Below are 21,765 nucleotides of genomic sequence, written 5' to 3' on the forward strand. Positions count from 1 at the left end.
TCATGTACATTGACAACTTCCATTTAAAAATATGAAATACACTTTAATTTATTTATAATGCATGATAAAGAAAAAATGCTTCAATCCATGTGTCTCTTTCAGCTAGAATGTGTTGTTTGCATGCATGTATGTGTATGCATGTCTCTCAGCCTATATTTATATCTGATGAAGAACGTTTTCAGCGTACAAAAATGCCAAGTTGCTCACACATACAAAGCACTGTTTTTGTGATTCATTCAAATCTAGGCCTGCCATTAAAAGTAGGCTACCACTATCAAAATTGTGCCAAGTTACATGCAACAATATTGTCTGTTTTAGCTCAGACAAACTAAAAATGCGGTCTTCCAAAGCAATGATACCCAGTGTTTTCTAAATTATTTCAAGTAACTTGGTCCTGCGAGTAACTTTCGTACGTGGAAAACGTTTTTCATCGGATTGGCAATATACTATGGCCTCTCGTGTCTTATTGCAAAAATTGACACTTTTTTATATTTTAAAAAATTTCAGAAAACCTCATCCTCAAATCAGACAATGATACATGTGGTTGCGACCCATGATTAGAGAACCTCTGGCCTATGTGTCCTTATCACTGACGATTCAGTGTTGAGAGGAAAAAAAAACGTGTACTAAGGGTTGATGTTGCAGGAAGTTCTTCACTTCCTGCAACACTCATGCAAACAGATGTATGATAGTCTGATATAGTTGAAAATTTGTTTTCAAAATGTGACTTAAAGAATAGCAGGACGTAGTTACTGCTAAGCTTAAAAATGACAGGGAGGAAAGCATCCCCTGAAACTGATTATTAGTCTTGACTAGCTCTCATTTATTTTCCTTGATTAACAATACAACAGTGAATTCACATAATACTCAATACCATAAGATATAACCAGTTCTCCTCAATTGGTCCATTAGGCAATAGTAAAGTCATTTTTATTTGCATTTAAAATTGTGGATACATGTAGGCTACTGTTCATTCTCTGCACTGAAACTTGGAGAATTTTCGGCAAAGATCCGAAATGCACTGATTTTGTCATTTAAATGATTTTGAAGAAAAGGTTTTGTTAAACAGCCTTTATTGTTGATTGCGCTGAAAGCTAACATGGTAGTGAACAGAGTGGTCTATCTTGGTCTTTCTTTTTTTTTTTTTTGTTAAGTGTGCTTGGAAATTAAAACTGATTTTTCTAAATTGAATTTATCATTTCATTTCCCTAGCATGTGAAGAAAGAAGCTGTGTTTTTACTTGCAAATGAATTATTCAGTTTGTTAGTACAGTTGTTAATCAAGGAAAATTAATAAAAACAGGTTGACAGGTTTAAAGGTAAGTTTGATTCCAGTAATACTGGTATCAACGGTGAAAAAGCAGTAACACCATAATCTCTTATAATAGCGCTTGTTATTTCACAATTTCACAATAAAGTATTTATCCTTATAGCACCAATCTGAAGAGGTAACTGTAGTGCTCTTATTATTCCATAGGAAAACATCAGCCTAAAGAGCTGAGGATTGTTCTGGTGGGAAAGACTGGAGTAGGAAAGAGTGCCGCAGGAAACACAATCCTAGGGAAAGAGGAGTTTGTTTGTGAAATCTCCTCTTCCTCTGTGACATCAGAATGTAAGAGGGCGAGAAGGGAAGTGGATGGGAGAGAGGTGGCTGTGATTGACACTCCAGGCCTATTTGACACAAGCCACAGTAATAAGGACATCATTAGGGAGATTATAAAGTGCATCTCTCTCTCCTCTCCGGGACCCCACGTGTTCCTGGTGGTGATCCAGCTGGGCAGGTTTACACAGGAGGAGCAGAACACAGTAAAGATCATTCAGGAGACCTTTGGTCATGAATCAGCCAAATACACCATGGCACTATTCACTTATGGAGACAAACTGAAGAAGAAAACTATTGAAGAATTCCTGAGTGGCAATGAAAAACTTGCGGAGTTCACTGATCAGTGCCGTGGTGGATATCATGTCTTTAACAATGAGGACATGCAGAATCACTCTCAGGTCTCAGAGCTGCTGGAGAAGATTAATAAGATGGTGGCAATCAATGGAGGAGGCTGCTACACAAGTGAGATGCACAAGAAGGCAGAAGAAATAATTAAAGAGGAGGAACGCAGGATTGAGAGAGAGAGGGCAGCGCATGAGAAGGCAAATAGACAGGAGCTTAGAGAGGTGGCAGAGAAAGCAGCTCAATTAGCAATGCAACAACGCATGGCAATACAGAAACCAAGCCTGTGCCCTATACTGTGAGAAGCACAAACATTTCCTCTTTTCACTCACTCTTTTTGGTTTGAATATCTCATGTTTTGTTGGTTTTTTTTGTAAGGGCTGTCACTATCTTTGCAAACATTTTTCTGTATTTTCTTATTTCAAGATACTTGTCCAGACATTTGGGTAAAAATGAGCTAATGGTTCTGGCTTTGGGCTTGAGCTTTAAAATTTTCTGTATAAATTTAAAGAAACTACATTTTTTTTTTAAAAGCAACAGTAATTGTATTAACTCAAAATTAATCCATAAATGCATATGTACCTGGGGGAGGTAATGGAAATAAGAACACATTTGTGTTTTTCTCCATGAAATAGAGGACATTTCTTAAAAATTTGACCTTGTGAATATTCATAAATTCTGGTTAGCTACATAAATTAGAATAACTAAGTTTATCCAGCTAAAGTAAATTAATTCCATGTGCTCTTTTTCAACTGTTATTCAGAAATTCTGCATTCTGTCAAATAAAAAATGTGCTATAAAATGTGCTTGTGTCCATGTGTTTCTTAGCTGCTGTTATGCACAGTATTCACTCCCCACCTCTCCTCTGAATGATAAATACACTGACAAATATTACATTTTAGTCAGCTGGACTTATTTTAGGTTCAGTTGACTAGACAGTTACTGTAAGCTAAGAGAAATTAATATTTTCAGTTTACACACCTCGCATGACTGAAAGATGTCACAACTAGAACCACAACTTAAAATGTCAAGTTAGGTGAACTATTCAAGCTGCTTATGCATGCAGCCCCTTGCCCTTGAAAATGTTACCATAGCAAATTAGGCAACATGTAGGAATGATATTTTTCATTTATAGAATCAGTTCAATAAAAATGAAATTAAAAAAAGCAAAGTTCTCTCAGCAGGATGCAGGTAATCTTTTTCAATGAATCTTACTCTTTTTTTCTTTCATTTTCACCTATTAGAAATTGGTAGTGGACAAGAATTTGAATAGCAAGTTGACAAATAATCCTCCTATACAGTTTAGTATGAATTTGAGCATGAACAGAGCATGACTGACAGCAGCTGCTGGTTGAATCTGTGCAAGTTGCGCTATACTGCATGCCTAAGGTTTGGCCATGGACTGGAAGGACTTGACATATATGAGGTGCTTATTACAGTGACAGAACAGGTGACACACTCAGATAAATTAAGTATTGTAGATTAGAACCTATCAATGCAATACCAACTCTTCCACTGCCAGTCAGTTCTCTAATGTCTTCACAGCGGTTCCCTACATCTGCACTATAGTGACTCCCCCTCCTCACCTGAGTGGTCACTTTATATACTTCAACACATTTAACCATCCTTGACTCCTGGCCCCTCTTAAGACCAGGTGGCTCAAACCCAAACCTCGGCCCTGGTGAAATGATGCTACTTGTGCTCTTAAAAGATGAGCTTCAAATGTCTGTTGCTATTTTGAGGGACAGTCAGGGTATATACCAGGAAACGTAAAAGTCCTATTTAATAGAATCTGAAGAAAAACACTTTTTCAACAAAAAAAATTCCAAGTTCCTCACACATACAAAGCACTATAAGCCATTAACACTTGCAAAACTAGGCCAGACAAAATTACGCCAAGTTACATTAAACAATATTGGCTACCTTACCTAACACAAATGAAACTGTATTCCAAACCAATGCTGCTACTCAATGCTTCCTAAAGTATTTCAAGTAACTTGGACTTATGTTTGTTCATCTTACCACATGAAGAGAATGTGGTCATTTACAAGTGTAAAATGGCAATCATTTATAGTGAGAATAATCTTACGGAATAATTTCATTTTTACAGCAATATATGTTTTTTTTTTTAGTGACTACACAATGGGCTATATTTTAACGATCTAAGCGCACGGTCTAAAGCGCATGGCGCAAGTGCATTTAGGGCGTTTCCAAATCCTCTTTTGCTACTTTAACGGTGGACAATCTGAGCGTGAAGTAAGGCACATGGTTCAAAGGGGTTGTACTTAGTGTAAGAGCCATGTATATATTTTATTTCCTTTTCTATTGTGTTTTGTGTTGCGCACCATTACTGGGTGTTATGGTAGTTTTGTCACGTGGGTATGGGTGGAGGTAAGGCAAATTATATAGTCACCTGTTCACCTGTATTTCCCAGTCACGTCTCCTGTCTGTTCTGGCCCCACGATGGTGGAATGACCTTCCCATAGAGGTCAGAACAGCTGAGACCTTGACCACCTTCAAACGACAACTGAAGACCCATCTCTTCAGGCTGCACCTCTCCCCATCCCTCCCTACCTCCCTGTAGTCTCTAATTGACTGTAAGCTTAGGGTTGTAGCCAGGTAAGCAGTTTTCTTAGTTGACTTAGTTATTGCACTCGTGCCTTCTCAACTAGTACTTGTAGTATTTTCATAGACTGCGTTGTTGCTGTTTTTGTTTGTGTTAATCAGATTAACCTACAGGGTCCAAGTTAAACTACGCAGTTGTTCCCTGTACTTGGAACTGTACTTCCCTCTAGGGTTTTCAACACACTTGTTCCTGGTTATGGTTATACACTTTGTTGTACATCGCTCTGGATAAGAGCATCTGCCAAATGCCTGTAATGTAATGTAATGTATGAAGGCACTGAAAGGGGGTAAGTGGGGAGTAAGTACTCTTTTGTTGACCACTATCGCTATCGCTTTATGGAACTTGGATTTATTTGCTACGGTAATAAACATATTTTTTTGGACTCTGAACTTTGCGTGTCATACAATGCTATACTCCTTCACTTAGCCTCTCGGCGACTTTTAGTTTGTTTTAAGTAGTCGCTACATTTTACTCAACAAAAGAGCTTATGCCTTACAAACAGCAGTTTATGGCAGAGAATATACGATGGATTCAGCGGATAATCATCACAACGCTTCACGTTTTGGATGAACGGATAAAGAAAAGGATTGGGTATAACACAGATCAGACTCACGGAACGCACAGCAAAAGCCACGGCTATCTACCACCGCAACACAGAGAAAGCACGGCGGCAACGCACGCAGTTGACAAACTTTTAAACATTCTTTGAGGAAGCTACCAAGTGTCTGGATGGGACCAGGGCTTATGATATTATATACTTAGATTTCCAAAAAGCATTTGATAAGGTACCACATGACAAACTCATTATCAAAATGAGGACAGTAGGAATTACAGGAGGCATTTCAGAGTGGGTTCGGAACTGGTTACGGGATAGAACACAAAGGCTAGTAGTAGGAGTGATCTTATCTGATCAGGGTATTGTGGGAAGTGGAGTTCCACAGGGATTGGTGCTGGGTCCACTGCTCTTCTTCATTTACATAAATGACCTTGACATGGACATTGAAAGTACACTAGTTAAATTTGCAGATGATACAAACTGAGAGGTTAAGCCAACAGTTTGAAATCTACTAAAGTAATCCAAGAGGATTTAAACAGAATCCAGAAGTGGGCAGAATCCTGCCAAATGAAAGTTCTACATGTGGGGAATAAAAACATAGGACAGGATTATTTTATGGGTGGTACACAATTAGAATGTGCACATGTAGAAAAAAACTTTTGGAGTAATAGTTGATCAAAGCCTATCAGGGTCTGGTCAATGTGCTGTAGCAGTAGAAAAAAAAGAAAAAGCCAACAGGATGCTGGGATACATAGCCAGGAGTATTGAGTATAAATCTAAGGAGATCATACTCACCCTATACAATACCCTTGTCAGACCACAATTGTGTGCAGTTCTGGGGACCGTACTACAAGAAAGATATAGAGGCGCTAGAAAAGGTCCAAAGATGGGCAACCAGATTGATTCCGGGTATAAAACATAAGTGTTATGAGGAAAGGCTTGAGCTGCTTGGTTTTTTCAAGCTTAGTAAAATGGAGACTTAGGGGAGATTTGATTGAGGCTTTTAAATTTATTAAAGGGATTGACAGAAGTGAACTACAGGAAATTATCCACGTTGAGTTCGGTTAGCAGAACGAGGGGGCATAAATGGGAAATGGCAATGGGTAAATTTCACACAGACATTAGGAAATATTTTTTCACACAGAGAGTAGTCAAAGGAATAGCTTGCCTGGACATGTAGTGGAGGCAGAAACACTGGGGGTATTCAAGGCCCAGCTTGATACAGGGTTAGATACTATCTAGCTTTTAGGTAAACTAAGCATTAAGTACAGTTTAGTGGTAGGAACTGACGAGCAGTGTTAAGCTGAATGGCCTGTTCTCATCTTATGTTATGTTATTTTATGTTATGTTAATTAAAAGGCAATGCCACTAAATACAAACAAAGTGTACGTAAACTTTTGATCCACTGAAAATCTGATATAGTACATAAAAGCTGAAATAAATCTCTCTTAGCTATTCATCCATCCATCCATTACCTATACCCGCTTATCCTGAACAGGGTCACGGGTGTGCTGGAGCCTATCCCAGCACGCATTGGGTGAGAGGCAGGAATACACCCTGGACAGGCTGCCAATCTATCGCAGGGCGCACACACCATTCACTCACCCGCTCATACCTATGGGCAATTTAGAGTCTCCAATTGTGTTTGGACTGTGGGAGGAAACCCACACGGACATGGCGAGAACATGCAAACTCCACACAGAAAGGCCCCAAGCTAAGATTCAAACCCACAACCTTCCTTCTGTGAGGCAACGGTGCTACCCACTGCACTACTGTGCCGCACATCTCTTAGCTATTATTTTGAAAATACATCTTATGGAAATAAAGTAGATACCATACTATTCCTGTGTTAAGTCAACTAGGGTAACATGAAATGTGTGGAGTTGTGAAAAATTGAATTTGAATCTATCCTATTTTGTCTCTATCCTAGGTGTATGTAAACTTTTGCCCTCAACTGTACACCGATCAAAGCTTTGTTCTCCAATAACTTAAGTTTTCAAATACATTGTTCCCCCTTCATCACACCAGAGTACTCTGAACACTCTATTGTCACCAGCAAACGCAACACATTTCTTAAACAGCCCTTTCTTTTCAAGTGTTTCTTTAACATATTCTGCAATTCGCTCAGCTGTCTCACTGGGTGTACTTTTGACTTTGATTAATTAAGTTTGAGCATCACCATTTCTCCAGACAAAATTACTGAATTAAGATTCAGAATATTTTGACTGCACAGTGATTGCTACCACCTGTTGCAACACAACAACAAGATATATTTTCAATTACTTTTTTCAATTTACTTTTGAAGTTGCTTCTGTCTTGGTGCAAGCACATGCCAATTTTTGGGCTCGGAATCTTTATCAAAGGAATGCCATCTTTATCAAGGCAGATGTGCAATCTATTGACCTGTCATTACTGTGATGCTTAACTGTGTGAAATGCCAAAACATCCTCATCTGCACACCCTTTGTTTGACCTGGCCTCACAAACTAATCAGCATTTTGCGGACAAGCTCTCCTTTAACAGGAGTTATATAATTTGTAGACACAACATGAATTTCTAAATCAATAGCGCCTGTATTTGCTACTGAAACGTAACCTATGCATCGACAATAGTCTGCAGACAATACATTCAGCTTCCCACTGATTGTTGTGTAGGGCGGCTCTGCTCCTAGCTGCAAGCTACTACCAGGCAAGTGCACCTCAAGGTCTCATAGCAACACTTACAATGCAGTACGAAGAGTAGCCAGGTTACGTTGCCAACGAACATTTACACAGTCTTACCTCCTGAGCTATGTCGCCCCTATGTCGTTCTCGTTCCTCAGACTGATTGTCTGGCAGTCGGAGGGTTGCCGGTTCAAACCCCACCCTGGGCATGTCGAAGTGTCCTTGAGCAAGACACCTAACCCCTAACCCCTAACTGCTCTGGCGAATGAGAGGCATCAATTGTAAAGCGCTTTGGATAAAAGCGCTATATAAATGCAGTCCATTTACCAGAACAAAAAAATCCCAGACATTTTTTAAAGAATTTTATCAATTCCGCCCGGACAGATATTTTAAGCCTCGAAGAGAGAATATATCTGGGAAAATGAGGACGTCTAGTCACCCTATGTGCCCAGATGCCGATTTTGTTCATATTTTGCGTGTGAAGAGCCTACTGTGATTACATTGCGATTGATAAGGAACTACTGTAGTTGTTTGAGAAACATAAGGGAATTAAAGTTGGCCATAAAAAACTTATTAGCTGCTACTTGTTCGTTTTAGTCAATACCTGCCAGCTAGCTAACTAATAAAATGTTTTTATGTCATTTTTTAGGAGTTGGGTAAACTTATGGATGTTTTTATTCAAACAAACTCAATAATATACTGTAGGCAAATCAGTACCACAGTGTGTTGAAATAAATCCAATGAAATTCGCTCCAGTAAAATTAAATTTCTACATTCCAGTTGGTCCACATCACAGTTCCACAACTCAGCACAACACTTTGCTCAGCTGTGGTCAGTAAGTCCGGAATGTCTCAATGGCCGATATGAGTTCCGTTTTGTTCTTAGGTATCAAAAATGTATCAAGGCGTATTACCAATACATCATGAAAAGCGCTGAAATGTGCAAAACACAACACACAAAATGGAAGAAATAGTTAAAAGAAATGCAAAGTGCAGTATCTTTAAGCAATTTCTTCAGTAATAACAAGCAGTGACTGCACACAACCCTGTCAACACTAAAATTAATGGTCAGGATGTAGAAATTGTTGAGTCGTACAAGAACTTGGGCATTATAATTGATAATAAGCTTAGCTTTGATTGTAACACCAATATGTTGTGTAAAAAAATCCAGCAGTGCCTTTCTGTCTGAGGAAGCTGGCTAAGTTCAATGTTGACAGGTCCCTGATGACTTTGTTTTACAGATCTTTTATTGAGTCGATTTTTACTTTTTCTTTTATCTGTTGGTATGCTTCTCTCAATCTAAAACATAAAAATGCAATAAAGGTGATCAAGGTCTGTAGCAGTATCACAGGTACTCAACAGAAAGTCTGTCTGATTTGTATAACAAACAGTTGTTAAAGAAAGCAGAATCCATTCTGTCCAATAGCACAAACCCCCTGCACCTAGAGTTTCAGACCTTGCCTTCAGGTTTCCGCTTCAAATACCCATTAGCCAAAACCAATAGATACAAACACTCCTTCATACTCTCAGCCATTTCACTGCTAAACTCCAATAGGAAAAGGTAATACCAGCTCGACCACCCAACCACACTTGGTAAATATTATGTATTCTATGTTTTTACATGTATTCTATGTTTGTGTGTTGTATTTAATTGCCTTGGGTGTTTTTGATCTTGTGTTATTACTGTTTTCACTTCTGCACAACCAATTGCCCCTCTGGGGACAAATACATTTCTACTACTACTATAATACTACTACAGATCAGTTACATTTCTGCAGATGTCATGTAGCCTATTCAGTTATGCAGTCTTAATTTCAGTGAAAAACTGAAAATATGTCAGATTTCTATAACTACACTGGCCACAATTATTCATCCCACCCTAAACTCTTTATCAGCTTTGTCACACGATTGTATTTATATGCACATAACAATTCAAGCAATTTGCATCAAAGCATCAGTCATGGCACAAACTGTCTGCATTTCTTTACTGATTTGAAAAAATAAAACAAAGAGAGACAATTATGCATTAAAAACAAACACAAAACCAAATATAGATGCAAGCAGTGATGAGGGGGCCAAGCAGTCCAGCAGGGCAGAGTCGCCATGGCAAACTGATCGGTTCATGTTAAAAGCATGGCTGTAAGCGCTGATAGCAAGTTTTATGTCAATTGACCAAAGATTGGGTGTAACTGAGATATGAGCTCACGTCCTGTTTGGGTCATTTGCCTTTGATTTGGCTGTAATGGATCAACGCTTTTGAAAATCAAAAATGCATCAGAGAACTTTTTTGATGGTTGGTTCGAAGATGATCTGTGCCATGTTTGGTGAAGTTTGGGCAAATTGTGGCCTTGAAGATTGGGTAAAATCCAATATCGCGGCCGCATCAATTAGGTTGACATGAAAAGTTGCCATGTCTTGGCCTTGGGACCTCTCACGGTATCACCAGACAGAAGAATTTGTTATTTTAATTTTTTTTTTAAGCAAACACATGACCAGTAATTAGCCGAAATGAATGTTTGCTTATTGCGGCGCCCCCCAGTGGTCAAATGATGGGAAAAAAAATTGTGCTTCCTCAAAATGGGGTCCCGAGTCCATGTACCAAGTTTGGTTTTGATACATCAAAGCGTTGCTGAGTTATGACCTCACTTCCAGTTTTGTGGCTTCGCCACCATTTTCGATTGACTGTAATGGACGAACGCTTTTGTCTCTGCCTTGGGATCTTCCAAGGTACAACCACACACAAGAATGATTTTTTTAAGGCAAACACATCAACCGTTATTGGGCAAAACGTGTTTTTATTTATTGCGGCACCCCCCAGTGGTCAAATGACTCACATTTTTTTGCACGTCCTCAGGAAGGGGTACTGAGTCTATGTACCAAGTGGTGTCAATACATCAAAGCGTTGCTGAAATATGAGTTCACTTCCTGTTTGGCGACTTTGCCACCGATTTCGCTTGGCTGTGACGGACAAACGCTTTCGAAAATCAAAAATCCATCTGATAACTTTTGTGAGGCTTGGTCTGAACATGATCTGTGCCAAATTGGGCCTGTGAAGAATTTAAAAACTTTTTCAGAGAATCCAATATGGCGGAAATTGAAGTCAATCCAAGGAATCCAACAGTACCTCATTTTTTTAAATCGGGCATACGGCTCGAAACTTACATGCATAAATGTACCTCCAACTTTGACCCATTGGTGGCGCTACAGCGCTCGAGGTGGAGACATGAATCTTGGTGAAAAGAATCGGGGAACTGTCCCCAATCAGTGTGCCAAATTTCAAAACTTTTTACCATGCGGTTCTAGAGGCTGCCATAGACACCCTAGCCAGAAGAAAAAGATGATGAATAATAAGAAATGGTAGAAACACAATGGGTGCCAATGCAGCTTCACTGCTTGGCCCCCAAACAGCAAAAGCAAATAGCCTACTATACAGACCAATCTGGTGTGTGCTTATAATAAATGCATGTGACCAGGTGGCTGCTTATTTAACATTAATTATTTGCTAAAGGACTGAACTGCACATATACAATCCTCAAATGGCGACTGTAGCAGCAGTGTATACAAAGTTATTTACCATATTACATTTATGGCACGTTATACATGTTATACCGACTCTCCCCTATATCCTATGTGAAACTAACATGGATGATGTTAGACTTTGTTCAAAACTATCTGACTATTGTTAAGTTTCACAGTTTGACCACAAAGTTCGTTGAATAACCATTTATAGATGTGCATTCCACTCAAACACAAATATGTTAAGGGCAACAAGCCTGCCCGCATATTTGGCTTGTCTCTAAAATGTTAAATAAGTGCAGTAATTTGACCACAAGCCACTGTTCTAGCTTGCTTGTGAGTCTAATGATTGAAGTGTTAACTGTCGGATATGGTTTTGAGTGCTCACATTTTTGGTTTTGTGAACAACAAGTAGTTCCTATGGAAAAACAAATAATCGCAAATTTACCTCTGCCAGGAAGATCTCTCGCCACGGCAGCACCAACCGAACCCCTAAACCACTGTAACATAAATTGCACGCACCCCCTTTACATATAGGGGACTTGAACCCATTTTTTATCTAGATGACTTGATCCTCTTTTTATGGGGACTAGAAGCCCTTTTATAACTAGATCAAAGGATAATGTCCTGGAAACCTCAAGTTTAGTATCAAGTCTTGTATATCAGTTCCACTTTTTCAGATAGGGACAACAGGTCTATAATGATAAGGCCTATACATATAAAATGCTGGCGTACTCTTAGGGTGTGACAACGAGCTGTGTTTTCCTCCTATTTTTAAATAATTCATTGAATCACTTGCTGAAATCCTGAAATCATTCAACAAAAAATGGGCTCAAGATAGGCCATGGGAAAGTATATTTGGTTAGGGAAATGCAATGTAACTGTGGCAAGTGGTTATGGGGCTGGTGTAATTAAGATGGGCCAGTGCAATTAAGGTGGGTACCTGTGTATGTTTCATAATGACTTATTAATGAAATGTGCTGCAACTGCTTGTAGTGTTTGTCTTATTTTACCCTATCAATGTGAATGTGTGCCTGTCCCCCAGTATGTGAAAGAGATTATGGCTTGTGTTGCAAGGCGAATTTCAGAGAAATCTGACAATGACGTATAGTCTAATTTAAGAGCAATGAGCATTCACCAATAGTTTTTTCTTAGATTTGTTCTTGAGAAAGGTCCTAAGAAAAGTCTACGTCAGATTCATGACACGTTCTTCAGCTAGAATTGTTCGTACCTGTGTTCTTATAAATTGAAAGCGCGTGCCAGTTGTTCATAATTAGCATAGGTAAATGCCCTGCCAATTCCCATAAAAGGGCATGAGACTGCAGGACCATGTGCACACACAGATCGTGCATTCGAACGGTCATCGTCTACTCGTAAAGTCGGAAATTTATCACGTGACCAAGTCGTATTTACGAGGTGTTCGGGCGGTCATGGCAACTGGTAAACAATATGAATGTCCGCTGGGGATGCAAAGGAGGTGGACCAATGAGATCACCCACTGTTGGTCACATGATAAATTTCCAGCATTACAAGTTTACGAGGAAGAACCGAATGCACCATTAGTGTAGTTTTTATTTATTTTAAAAGACCATAATGCTTTGTAAAATAATTAAAATAATTATTACAAAAATATTAGAAATGATAACAATATTATTGTAATTTAAATTCTATAATATTATACAATTGTAGAATTGAAGAAAACGCAATAACCAATTATTTTGCACAAACATGTCAGCACTCAAATGTGTGTAAGTGTGCTCTTGAGTGTATGTAGATTCTGTTCTTACATAAGAACAAACCCCAAATAAGAAAACATTGGTGAATGTCAGAATCTTCGTGAAAGCTACGTAAATGGGTTTTAAGAAGAAAATTCTTCTTAAGAACGGTTGGTGAATGAGGCCCAATGTCATTAACAGAGCAGGTACATTATCTTTGATCCTTTATCTAATGCACACGTGATTGAATCACAGTGGCTATAAGTGCCATTAGGAGTTCCTAAGACTGGTCTTGAGATTAGCCTTTTTTCCTTGGAGTACTGATCACACGGGCCAAGCGTGCAGTGCGAGGGAAACTAAATGCTTACAGATACTTCTGTTCAGAACACATTTCACAGTAGTTACAGAAAATGACTGAAATGTCAGAATTTGCTCTGTATTTTAAAGAAAATATTGGTTCAGGCACATTTAGGCACTGCTGACATTTTAAAAGTATACATCTAGCACTTCTCTCTAGATACCTTTTAATAATGTAGGTCTGGCTGTTGTGCATGTTGATCACACAGAAACTCCCGCATTACATCACCCTGGACATCTGCAAGGTTTTACCACATTATAGCAAACCGTACAGTAGTATGCTTTCCCTTATGATATCAATCAGTACACCGGCAGGGTTTCCCACATTTAATCAACAAGTACCACCAGCATTATTTTCCACATTGTAACTACCAGTACAGCAGCAGGGTTTCCCAAATTATATCTTTGCCGTTAGAATTAAAAATGATGTTTTGTTTTCCTTTGCTCTATATTTTAAAAGAAGATATTGGTTCAGTCACATTTAGGCACTTCTGACATTTTAAAAGTATATGTCTAGTGCTGATATCAGCAAAATCTGAACAATATCCTCATTGCAGCACTCGAGTCAGAAAACTGGCACATAACATACACATAACATTGGGTGGTTTGGAGGTTTCATCCTGAGCTTACAACCACCATATACATTTGAATATGTTAATTTTGATGCCTTTTGATAATGCAGGACTGGTTGATCACACAGAAACTCTTCTTTCTGTCTGTAGCTGTCATGGATGAGCTGAAACTGATATTAGTGGGGATGAGTGGAGTAGGAAAGAGTGCAGCAGGAAACACCATCCTGGGGAGAGAGGAGTTTGAATCTGAGACCAGCCCCTCATCTCTGACCCTGACGAGCGAGGGAAGAGAAGGAGAAGTGTGTGGCAGAAGAGTCCTTGTGGTGGACACTCCAGGCCTCTGCAACACTGAGCTGTCAGAGGAGAAGCTGAGAGAGGAGATGCAGAGAGCCGTGTCTCTGTGTGACCCCAGGCTCCACGCTTTCCTCCTGGTCGTACAGCTGGGAAGATTCACTCAGCAGGAGAAGAGAGTTATGGAGACCCTGCAGGAGCTCTTCTCCGAGGGAGTGAATCAGCGCACCATGGTCCTCTTCACTTATGGAGACCAACTGAGAAAAAAAACCATTCAGGAGTTCATCAGCAGCGACGCAAACCTGCAGCAGCTCCTAGAGAAGTGTGGGAATCGATACCATGTCTTTAACAACCAGCAAATGGAGGATCATTCTCAGGTCTCAGAGCTGCTGCAGAAGATTGATAAGATGGTGGCCAGTGAGATGAACACAGCGGTGGAAGGAGAAACCAAAGAGAAAAAGAGAACTGTTAAATCAGAAAGGGGTAAGAAATTTAAAAGGCAGTCAAAATTGCAATTATGTTGTATTCTATCAGGTTCTACACAAAAATAGGAAAATAAAAAAATAAGGAAATAAGGTGGAAAAAATACTTATTTCGACAGAAAAAATGGTGAATGGAAAAATAAACAACTTAAAGTCTTCTAGTTCCCTCGCTAGCTGTCCAGCTCAGCTGCTTACAGTGCAGACAAATCTCACCAATTCAGGAGAAATGCACAGTTAGCAATTGGGCAGGATGAAGTCAGTTAAATACTCAATGCAACTAAGATTCCAGAATCATTTCAAGAGTCGAAATACAACCAAAACTCGCTCCAAGCCATCTTCAACAGCAGGCATTCCTCACATTATATCAACCAGTACAGTAGCAGGGTTTTCCAACATTACAGTATATAACCCAGAATAACAACAGGGATTTTCCATGTTGTATCTACCAGTACAACAAGAGGCTTTTCCCACATTATAACAACCAGTACAACAGTAGGATTTGCCTACATTATATCAACCAATACAAGAGCAGGTTTTTCAGAAATCATATCACACAGTACATCACCAGGGATCTATCCTCATTATACTGTATTACCCAGGATATCAGCAGGGTTTTTCCACATTATATCAGCCAGTACAGCAGCAGCATCTTCCCACATTACATCACCCTGGACATCTGCAAGGTTTTACCACATTATATCAAACAGTACAGTAGTATGCTTTCCCTTATGATATCAATCAGTACACCGGCAGGGTTTCCCACATTTAATCAACAAGTACCACCAGAATTATTTTCCACATTGTAAATACCAGTACAGCAGCAGGGTTTCCCAAATTATATCTTTGCCGTTAGAATTAAAAATGACGTTTTGTTTTCCTTTGCTCTATATTTTAAAAGAAGATATTGGCTCAGTCACATTTAGGCACTTCTGACATTTTAAAAGTATATGTCTAGTGCTGATATCAGCAAAATCTGAACAATATCCTCATTGCAGCACTCGAGTCAGAAAACTGGCACATAACATACACATAACATTGGGTGGTTTGGAGGTTTCATCCTGAGCTTACAACCACCATATACATTTGAATATGTTAATTTTGATGCCTTTTGATAATGCAGGACTGGTTGATCACACAGAAACTCTTCTTTCTGTCTGTAGCTGTCATGGATGAGCTGAAACTGATATTAGTGGGGATGAGTGGAGTAGGAAAGAGTGCAGCAGGAAACACCATCCTGGGGAGAGAGGAGTTTGAATCTGAGACCAGCCCCTCATCTCTGACCCTGACGAGCGAGGGAAGAGAAGGAGAAGTGTGTGGCAGAAGAGTCCTTGTGGTGGACACTCCAGGCCTCTGCAACACTGAGCTGTCAGAGGAGAAGCTGAGAGAGGAGATGCAGAGAGCCGTGTCTCTGTGTGACCCCAGGCTCCACGCTTTCCTCCTGGTCATACAGCTGGGAAGATTCACTCAGCAGGAGAAGAGAGTTATGGAGACCCTGCAGGAGCTCTTCTCCGAGGGAGTGAATCAGCGCACCATGGTCCTCTTCACTTATGGAGACCAACTGAGAAAAAAAACCATTCAGGAGTTCATCAGCAGCGACACAAACCTGCAGCAGCTCCTAGAGAAGTGTGGGAATCGATACCATGTCTTTAACAACCAGCAAATGGAGGATCATTCTCAGGTCTCAGAGCTGCTGCGGAAGGTTGATAAGATGGTGGCCAGTGAGATGAACACAACGGTGGAAGAAGAAGCCAAAGAGAAAAAGAGAACTGTTAAAGCAGAAAGGGGTAAGAAATTTAAAAGGCAGTCAAAATTGCAATTACGTTGTATTCTATCACGTTCTACACAAAAATAGGAAAATAAAAAAATAAGGAAACAAGGTGGAAAAAATACTTATTTCGACAGAAAAAATGGTGAATGGAAAAATAAACAACTTAGTCTTCTAGTTCCCTCGCTAGCTGCCCAGCTCAGCTGCTTACAGTGCAGCCAAATCTCACCAATTCAGGAGAAATGCACAGTTAGCAATTGGGCAGGATGAAGTCAGTTAAATACTCAATGCAACTAAGATTCCAGAATCATTTCAAGAGTCGAAATACAACCAAAACCCGCTCCAAGCTATCTTCAACAGCAGGCATTCCTCACATTATATCAACCAGTACAGTAGCAGGGTTTTCCAACATTACAGTATATAACCCAGAATAACAACAGGGATTTTCCATGTTGTATCTAGCAGTACAACAAGAGGCTTTTCCCACATTATAACAACCAGTACAACAGTAGGATTTGCCTACATTATATCAACCAATACAAGAGCAGGTTTTTCAGAAATCATATCACACAGTACATCACCAGGGATCTATCCTCATTATACTGTATTACCCAGGATATCAGCAGGGTTTTTCCACATTATATCAGCCAGTACAGCAGCAGCATCTTCCCACATTACATCACCCTGGACATCTGCAAGGTTTTACCACATTATAGCAAACCGTACAGTAGTATGCTTTCCCTTATGATATCAATCAGTACACCGGCAGGGTTTCCCACATTTAATCAACAAGTACCACCAGCATTATTTTCCACATTGTAACTACCAGTACAGCAGCAGGGTTTCCCAAATTATATCTTTGCCATTAGAATTAAAAATGACGTTTTGTTTTCCTTTGCTCTATATTTTAAAAGAAGATATTGGTTCAGTCACATTTAGGCACTTCTGACATTTTAAAAGTATATGTCTAGTGCTGGTATCAGCAAAATCTGAACAATATCCTCATTGCAGCACTCGAGTCAGCAAACTGGCACATAACATACACATAACATTGGGTGGTTTGGAGGTTTCATCCTGAACTTACAACCACCATATACATTTGAATATGTTCATTTTGATGCCTTTTGATAATGCAGGACTGGTTGATCACACAGAAACTCTTCTTTCTGTCTGTAGCTGTCATGGATGAGCTGAAACTGATATTAGTGGGGATGAGTGGAGTAGGAAAGAGTGCAGCAGGAAACACCATCCTGGGGAGAGAGGAGTTTGAATCTGAGACCAGCCCCTCATCTCTGACCCTGACGAGCGAGGGAAGAGAAGGAGAAGTGTGTGGCAGAAGAGTCCTTGTGGTGGACACTCCAGGCCTCTGCAACACTGAGATCTCAGGGGAGAAGCTGAGAGAGGAGATGCAGACAGCCCTGGCTTTGTGTGACCCTGGACCCCACGCTTTCCTCCTGGTCGTACAGCTGGGAAGATTCACTCAGCAGGACAAGAGAGTCACGGAGACCCTGCAGGAGCTCTTCCCTGAGGGAGTGAATCAGCGCACCATGGTCCTCTTCACTTATGGAGACAAACTGAAAAAAAAAACCATTCAAGAGTTCATCAGCAGCGACACAAACCTGCAGCAGCTCCTAGAGAAGTGTGGGAATCGATACCATGTCTTTAACAACCAGCAAATGGAGGATCATTCTCAGGTCTCAGAGCTGCTGCGGAAGGTTGATAAGATGGTGGCCAGTGAGATGAACACAGCGGTGGAAGGAGAAGCCAAAAAGAGAGGTGAGGGAGTGGAGGGTATGCTCAAAGCAGGTAAAGAATCAAAAACAATTTCAAGAGTTCAAATACAGCCCAAACTTACTCCAAGCTCTCTTCAGCAGCACGCTTTCCCCACATTATATCAACCAGTACAGTAGCAGGGTTTTCCTGCGTTATATCAAACAGTACAGCAATTAGGTTTTCCCATGTTATATCACATGGGATATCATTTTCCCACAATGTTACATTAATTAGCTGTAGCATTTGAGGAGGCTTAGCTAGGGACCTGCTTGATTCAGTGCCTGCAGGTTATCTTACTTTGGATGGCTGGAAACACAGAAGGTGTGTTGATCGATATTGTCTTCCATAATGTTTAGCAGTTGATATGACATCATTGGATCTAAGGGGCTATATACCGCTTTATGCATTTTTCATACACAAGGAGGCGCTTAGAGACAATGGGTAAAGATATTATCTTAAGGTTAGCAGGTTGCATCAATTATCACAATGAAGACTCTTTTACAGCACATATTTTACAGAGGAGAGAGTATTCGTCCCACAATCTTGTAGCAAGCTAGCATGCTAATGTTTAGTTTGCTATGTATTGTAGAAGCTATGTGATGGCGCTGCAACACCATTTAATAAAGCACTGCACTGAGATTAGGTCAGCCCCAATATTTTCTCCCTTTTGCAGATATCCACCACCCCACAAACAGCACCAGGGTACGGTAAGTAAAATTCCAGAACCTTCATTTTAACAACTCATTTCTCACATCAAATAAATAAGTACATGTACTGACAACACTTAAGCCACAAACACACAAACTGAGCCGTATGCATACATACTTGCTTACTTGATTGGGGTAAACCATCATGATGAAAATGACTTCTGCTTTTTGGATGTCTGGGGATGGCTGAACAGTCCAGTGCAGGATGGATGCACACTGTGTTCAGCAGTTGTCTACGATCATGAAAATGCACTTTTGTACTTCACTTTGGATAAAAGTGTCTGCCAAATGAATGTAATGTAATGTAATGTCTACCATAACAAGGCAAATGAAATCTTTACCAACTGGAGGAGGTGCAGCCATGGTCATCTTCATCTCTGTCTCTTTGCCAGGCAATGCTGTGCCCTTTTTTCTTTGGCTAGCTGTACTTTTTGATGGCAAAGTCTGTATGGAGAGAGATTAGTCTCAATATTACTGACGTAATATCATGATCCATAATTAAGAGATGAATCACAAATGTGTTTCAATATTCACAAACAAAAATCTCTCAACTTGTGTCTGGTAAATTGACATTTAAATGAATATTCACTGACTTGTATAAATGCATACATATTTTACCTTTTGCACAGATACCTTATACTTTTTATATGAAAACCAAAAATACATTTCCAATTTCCGTATGTATTTTAAAAAATAAAACATCTCAAATATAAAATTGGCATGTGAAATGTTGAATCTGCATTTTCGGGTCGAGGGACATGTGCATTCAGTCATGTAAGTTTGTGAGTTTCCTGTTTTATTTTTTTTATTTAGAGTTTTCTCACACTGTTTGTTCTCTCAAATCCACACACAGCGACCCATCCACACATAAATATCTGGCTGTCTTATTCGTCTTCTGTGGTTAGGATGTTGCTCCACCGGGAAGCCACATTAAATTGTGCACTTACAGTAATGAAATAAATACAGCTTAGAAAGACATATTTCCGTTTTCAGAAAACGCATCCTATTATGACGAGTGTAGTTTTTGCCATATTTAGTTTAAAACTGAAAAAAATGTTCATTTTGATGGGGTCGATTTTTAAAGGCCTGCTGTGCATTTGTATACATTCGACAGTGGTGAATAGGCAAGCTGAGAATAAATCCAAAAAAGCATAACTCCGGGGTACAAATACCCGTTGTTCTATGAATTATTAGTGAGATTTAAGCTGCGTATGGGAAGTGGACTTTATCCAATCTCGAGACTGAAAAAGATCTACGCAATGACATCTTGATGGCCAATCAGGGAAAAGATGCGCTCTGGAGACTAAATTTGCATACGGTGGCTACTTAAGCGACATGCCCACGCAAACTTTCTTTGAGACAAATTTTCAGCGAAGGAAAATACAGCTTAAAGCTCACTAATAACTCATAGAACAACAGGTACTTGTATGTATTGTGGAGTTCTGTTGCCTTTTTAGCTTCGCTTTAAGCTGCATGTGGGAACCCAATTGCCCATGCCCTGTTGTCAACATTAGCCCCCTGGTGCAGAACAACAGACAGTGGAAATTGTGGCCAATCAGGGGGGGCTCTCCCACAATAGTCAGCCTAAAAATGAAAAAGGGGACAAACTGAGGAATCACAACCACCCACAGAGCTTGGTTCACGTAAAGCACCTACTGAATACCCAGGTCGGGAGATGGTATATAAGCTGCTAGCCACAGCAGAGGCGGTGCCTATATAACAAATGTTTGAGCAACAAACACACACACACACCTATACACACACGTAAATGCAAACACACACACACACCTATAAATACACGTAAATACAAAAACACACACAACCAAAGTCCTGCAAATCCCCATTATTGTGCACATAGCTTAGATTCGGAGAGGTGTGTCTCTCAAGGCCTCTGAAGGCCATGCGGTTGGGTCTTTCATGGACTAATGGACTACATTTATATAGCGCTTTTTATCCAAAGCGCTTTACAATGGATGACTCTCATTCACCCATTCACACACACTCACACACCAATGGTGAAAGGCTACCATGCAAGGTACCAGTCAGCTCGTTGGGAGCAATTAGGGATTAGGTGTCTTGCTCAGGGACACTTCGACACGCCCAGGGCGGGGGACCAAACCGAACCGGGAACCCTCCAACTGCCAGACAAACGCTCTGAGCTATGTCGCCCCTAAATGTTTCACCCCTGCCTCCTTTCGTAGCTCTACACTGCTGACTTCTCTTACTTTCTTCTCCCAGGCGGGACCATGATCCTCACAGCCAGCCCACTGGCTCCACTCCAGGTAAGCCTCATCAACATTTAACAACATGTTTCAGATTAATTCTAAGCTAAACTTAGCATGGTATGACAGCAAACTAGCTCATTTATGAACTCACATGTAAAGCTGGCAAATTAATATTTTTAGTCTTAAGCTTTTAGTAAATGTTTAGTGTAATAATTTTGGAAGGGTGTTCCACAGTAGTGGGGCTCTGTAGAAGGGTCTACCACCCTTCAGGTTTTCAGATATACTTGGGACTACCAAGTAACCTGTGGCTTGAGAACGGAGTGACCGTGTGGGCTTATAAAGTTGGACCAGGTTAGTTATGTACACTGGTGCAAGTCCATACAGAGCTTTAAAAGTCAGGAGCAAAACCTTAAAATCTATCCTACATTTAATCGGTAGCCAGTGAAGCGATGCTATCACTGGGGTAATATTCTCACACTTCTTAGTGATAGTCAAGGTACAAACAGCTTCATTCTGCACAAGCTGGAGCTTCTTTAGCGAGGTTTTAGGACAGCCAGATAGCAGGGCATTACAGT

The 21,765-nt window shown here is 40.1% G+C and overlaps 1 protein-coding gene across 3 annotated transcripts in view; it reads left to right on the plus strand.

The window, feature by feature from the left end:
* Window positions 1–21,765, plus strand: part of LOC135245722 (GTPase IMAP family member 8-like) — a 46,801-nt gene that overhangs the window by 18,100 nt on the left and 6,936 nt on the right. For 2 of the 3 annotated variants that reach the window (XM_064319018.1, XM_064319020.1), the window contains exons 2-6: window positions 14,098–14,721; window positions 15,881–16,504; window positions 17,662–18,261; window positions 18,932–18,965; window positions 21,204–21,247. In XM_064319018.1, coding sequence (XP_064175088.1) covers window positions 14,098–14,721; window positions 15,881–16,504; window positions 17,662–18,261; window positions 18,932–18,965; window positions 21,204–21,247 — 1,926 coding nt within the window. Of the gene's footprint in view, window positions 1–4,376; window positions 4,564–14,097; window positions 14,722–15,880; window positions 16,505–17,661; window positions 18,262–18,931; window positions 18,966–21,203; window positions 21,248–21,765 lie in introns of those variants that run through there. The other variant, XM_064319019.1, reaches the window with a different exon arrangement.

This window comes from Anguilla rostrata, chromosome 19 (assembly GCF_018555375.3).
Source record: "Anguilla rostrata isolate EN2019 chromosome 19, ASM1855537v3, whole genome shotgun sequence".
Classification (NCBI taxonomy): Eukaryota; Metazoa; Chordata; class Actinopteri; order Anguilliformes; family Anguillidae; genus Anguilla; species Anguilla rostrata.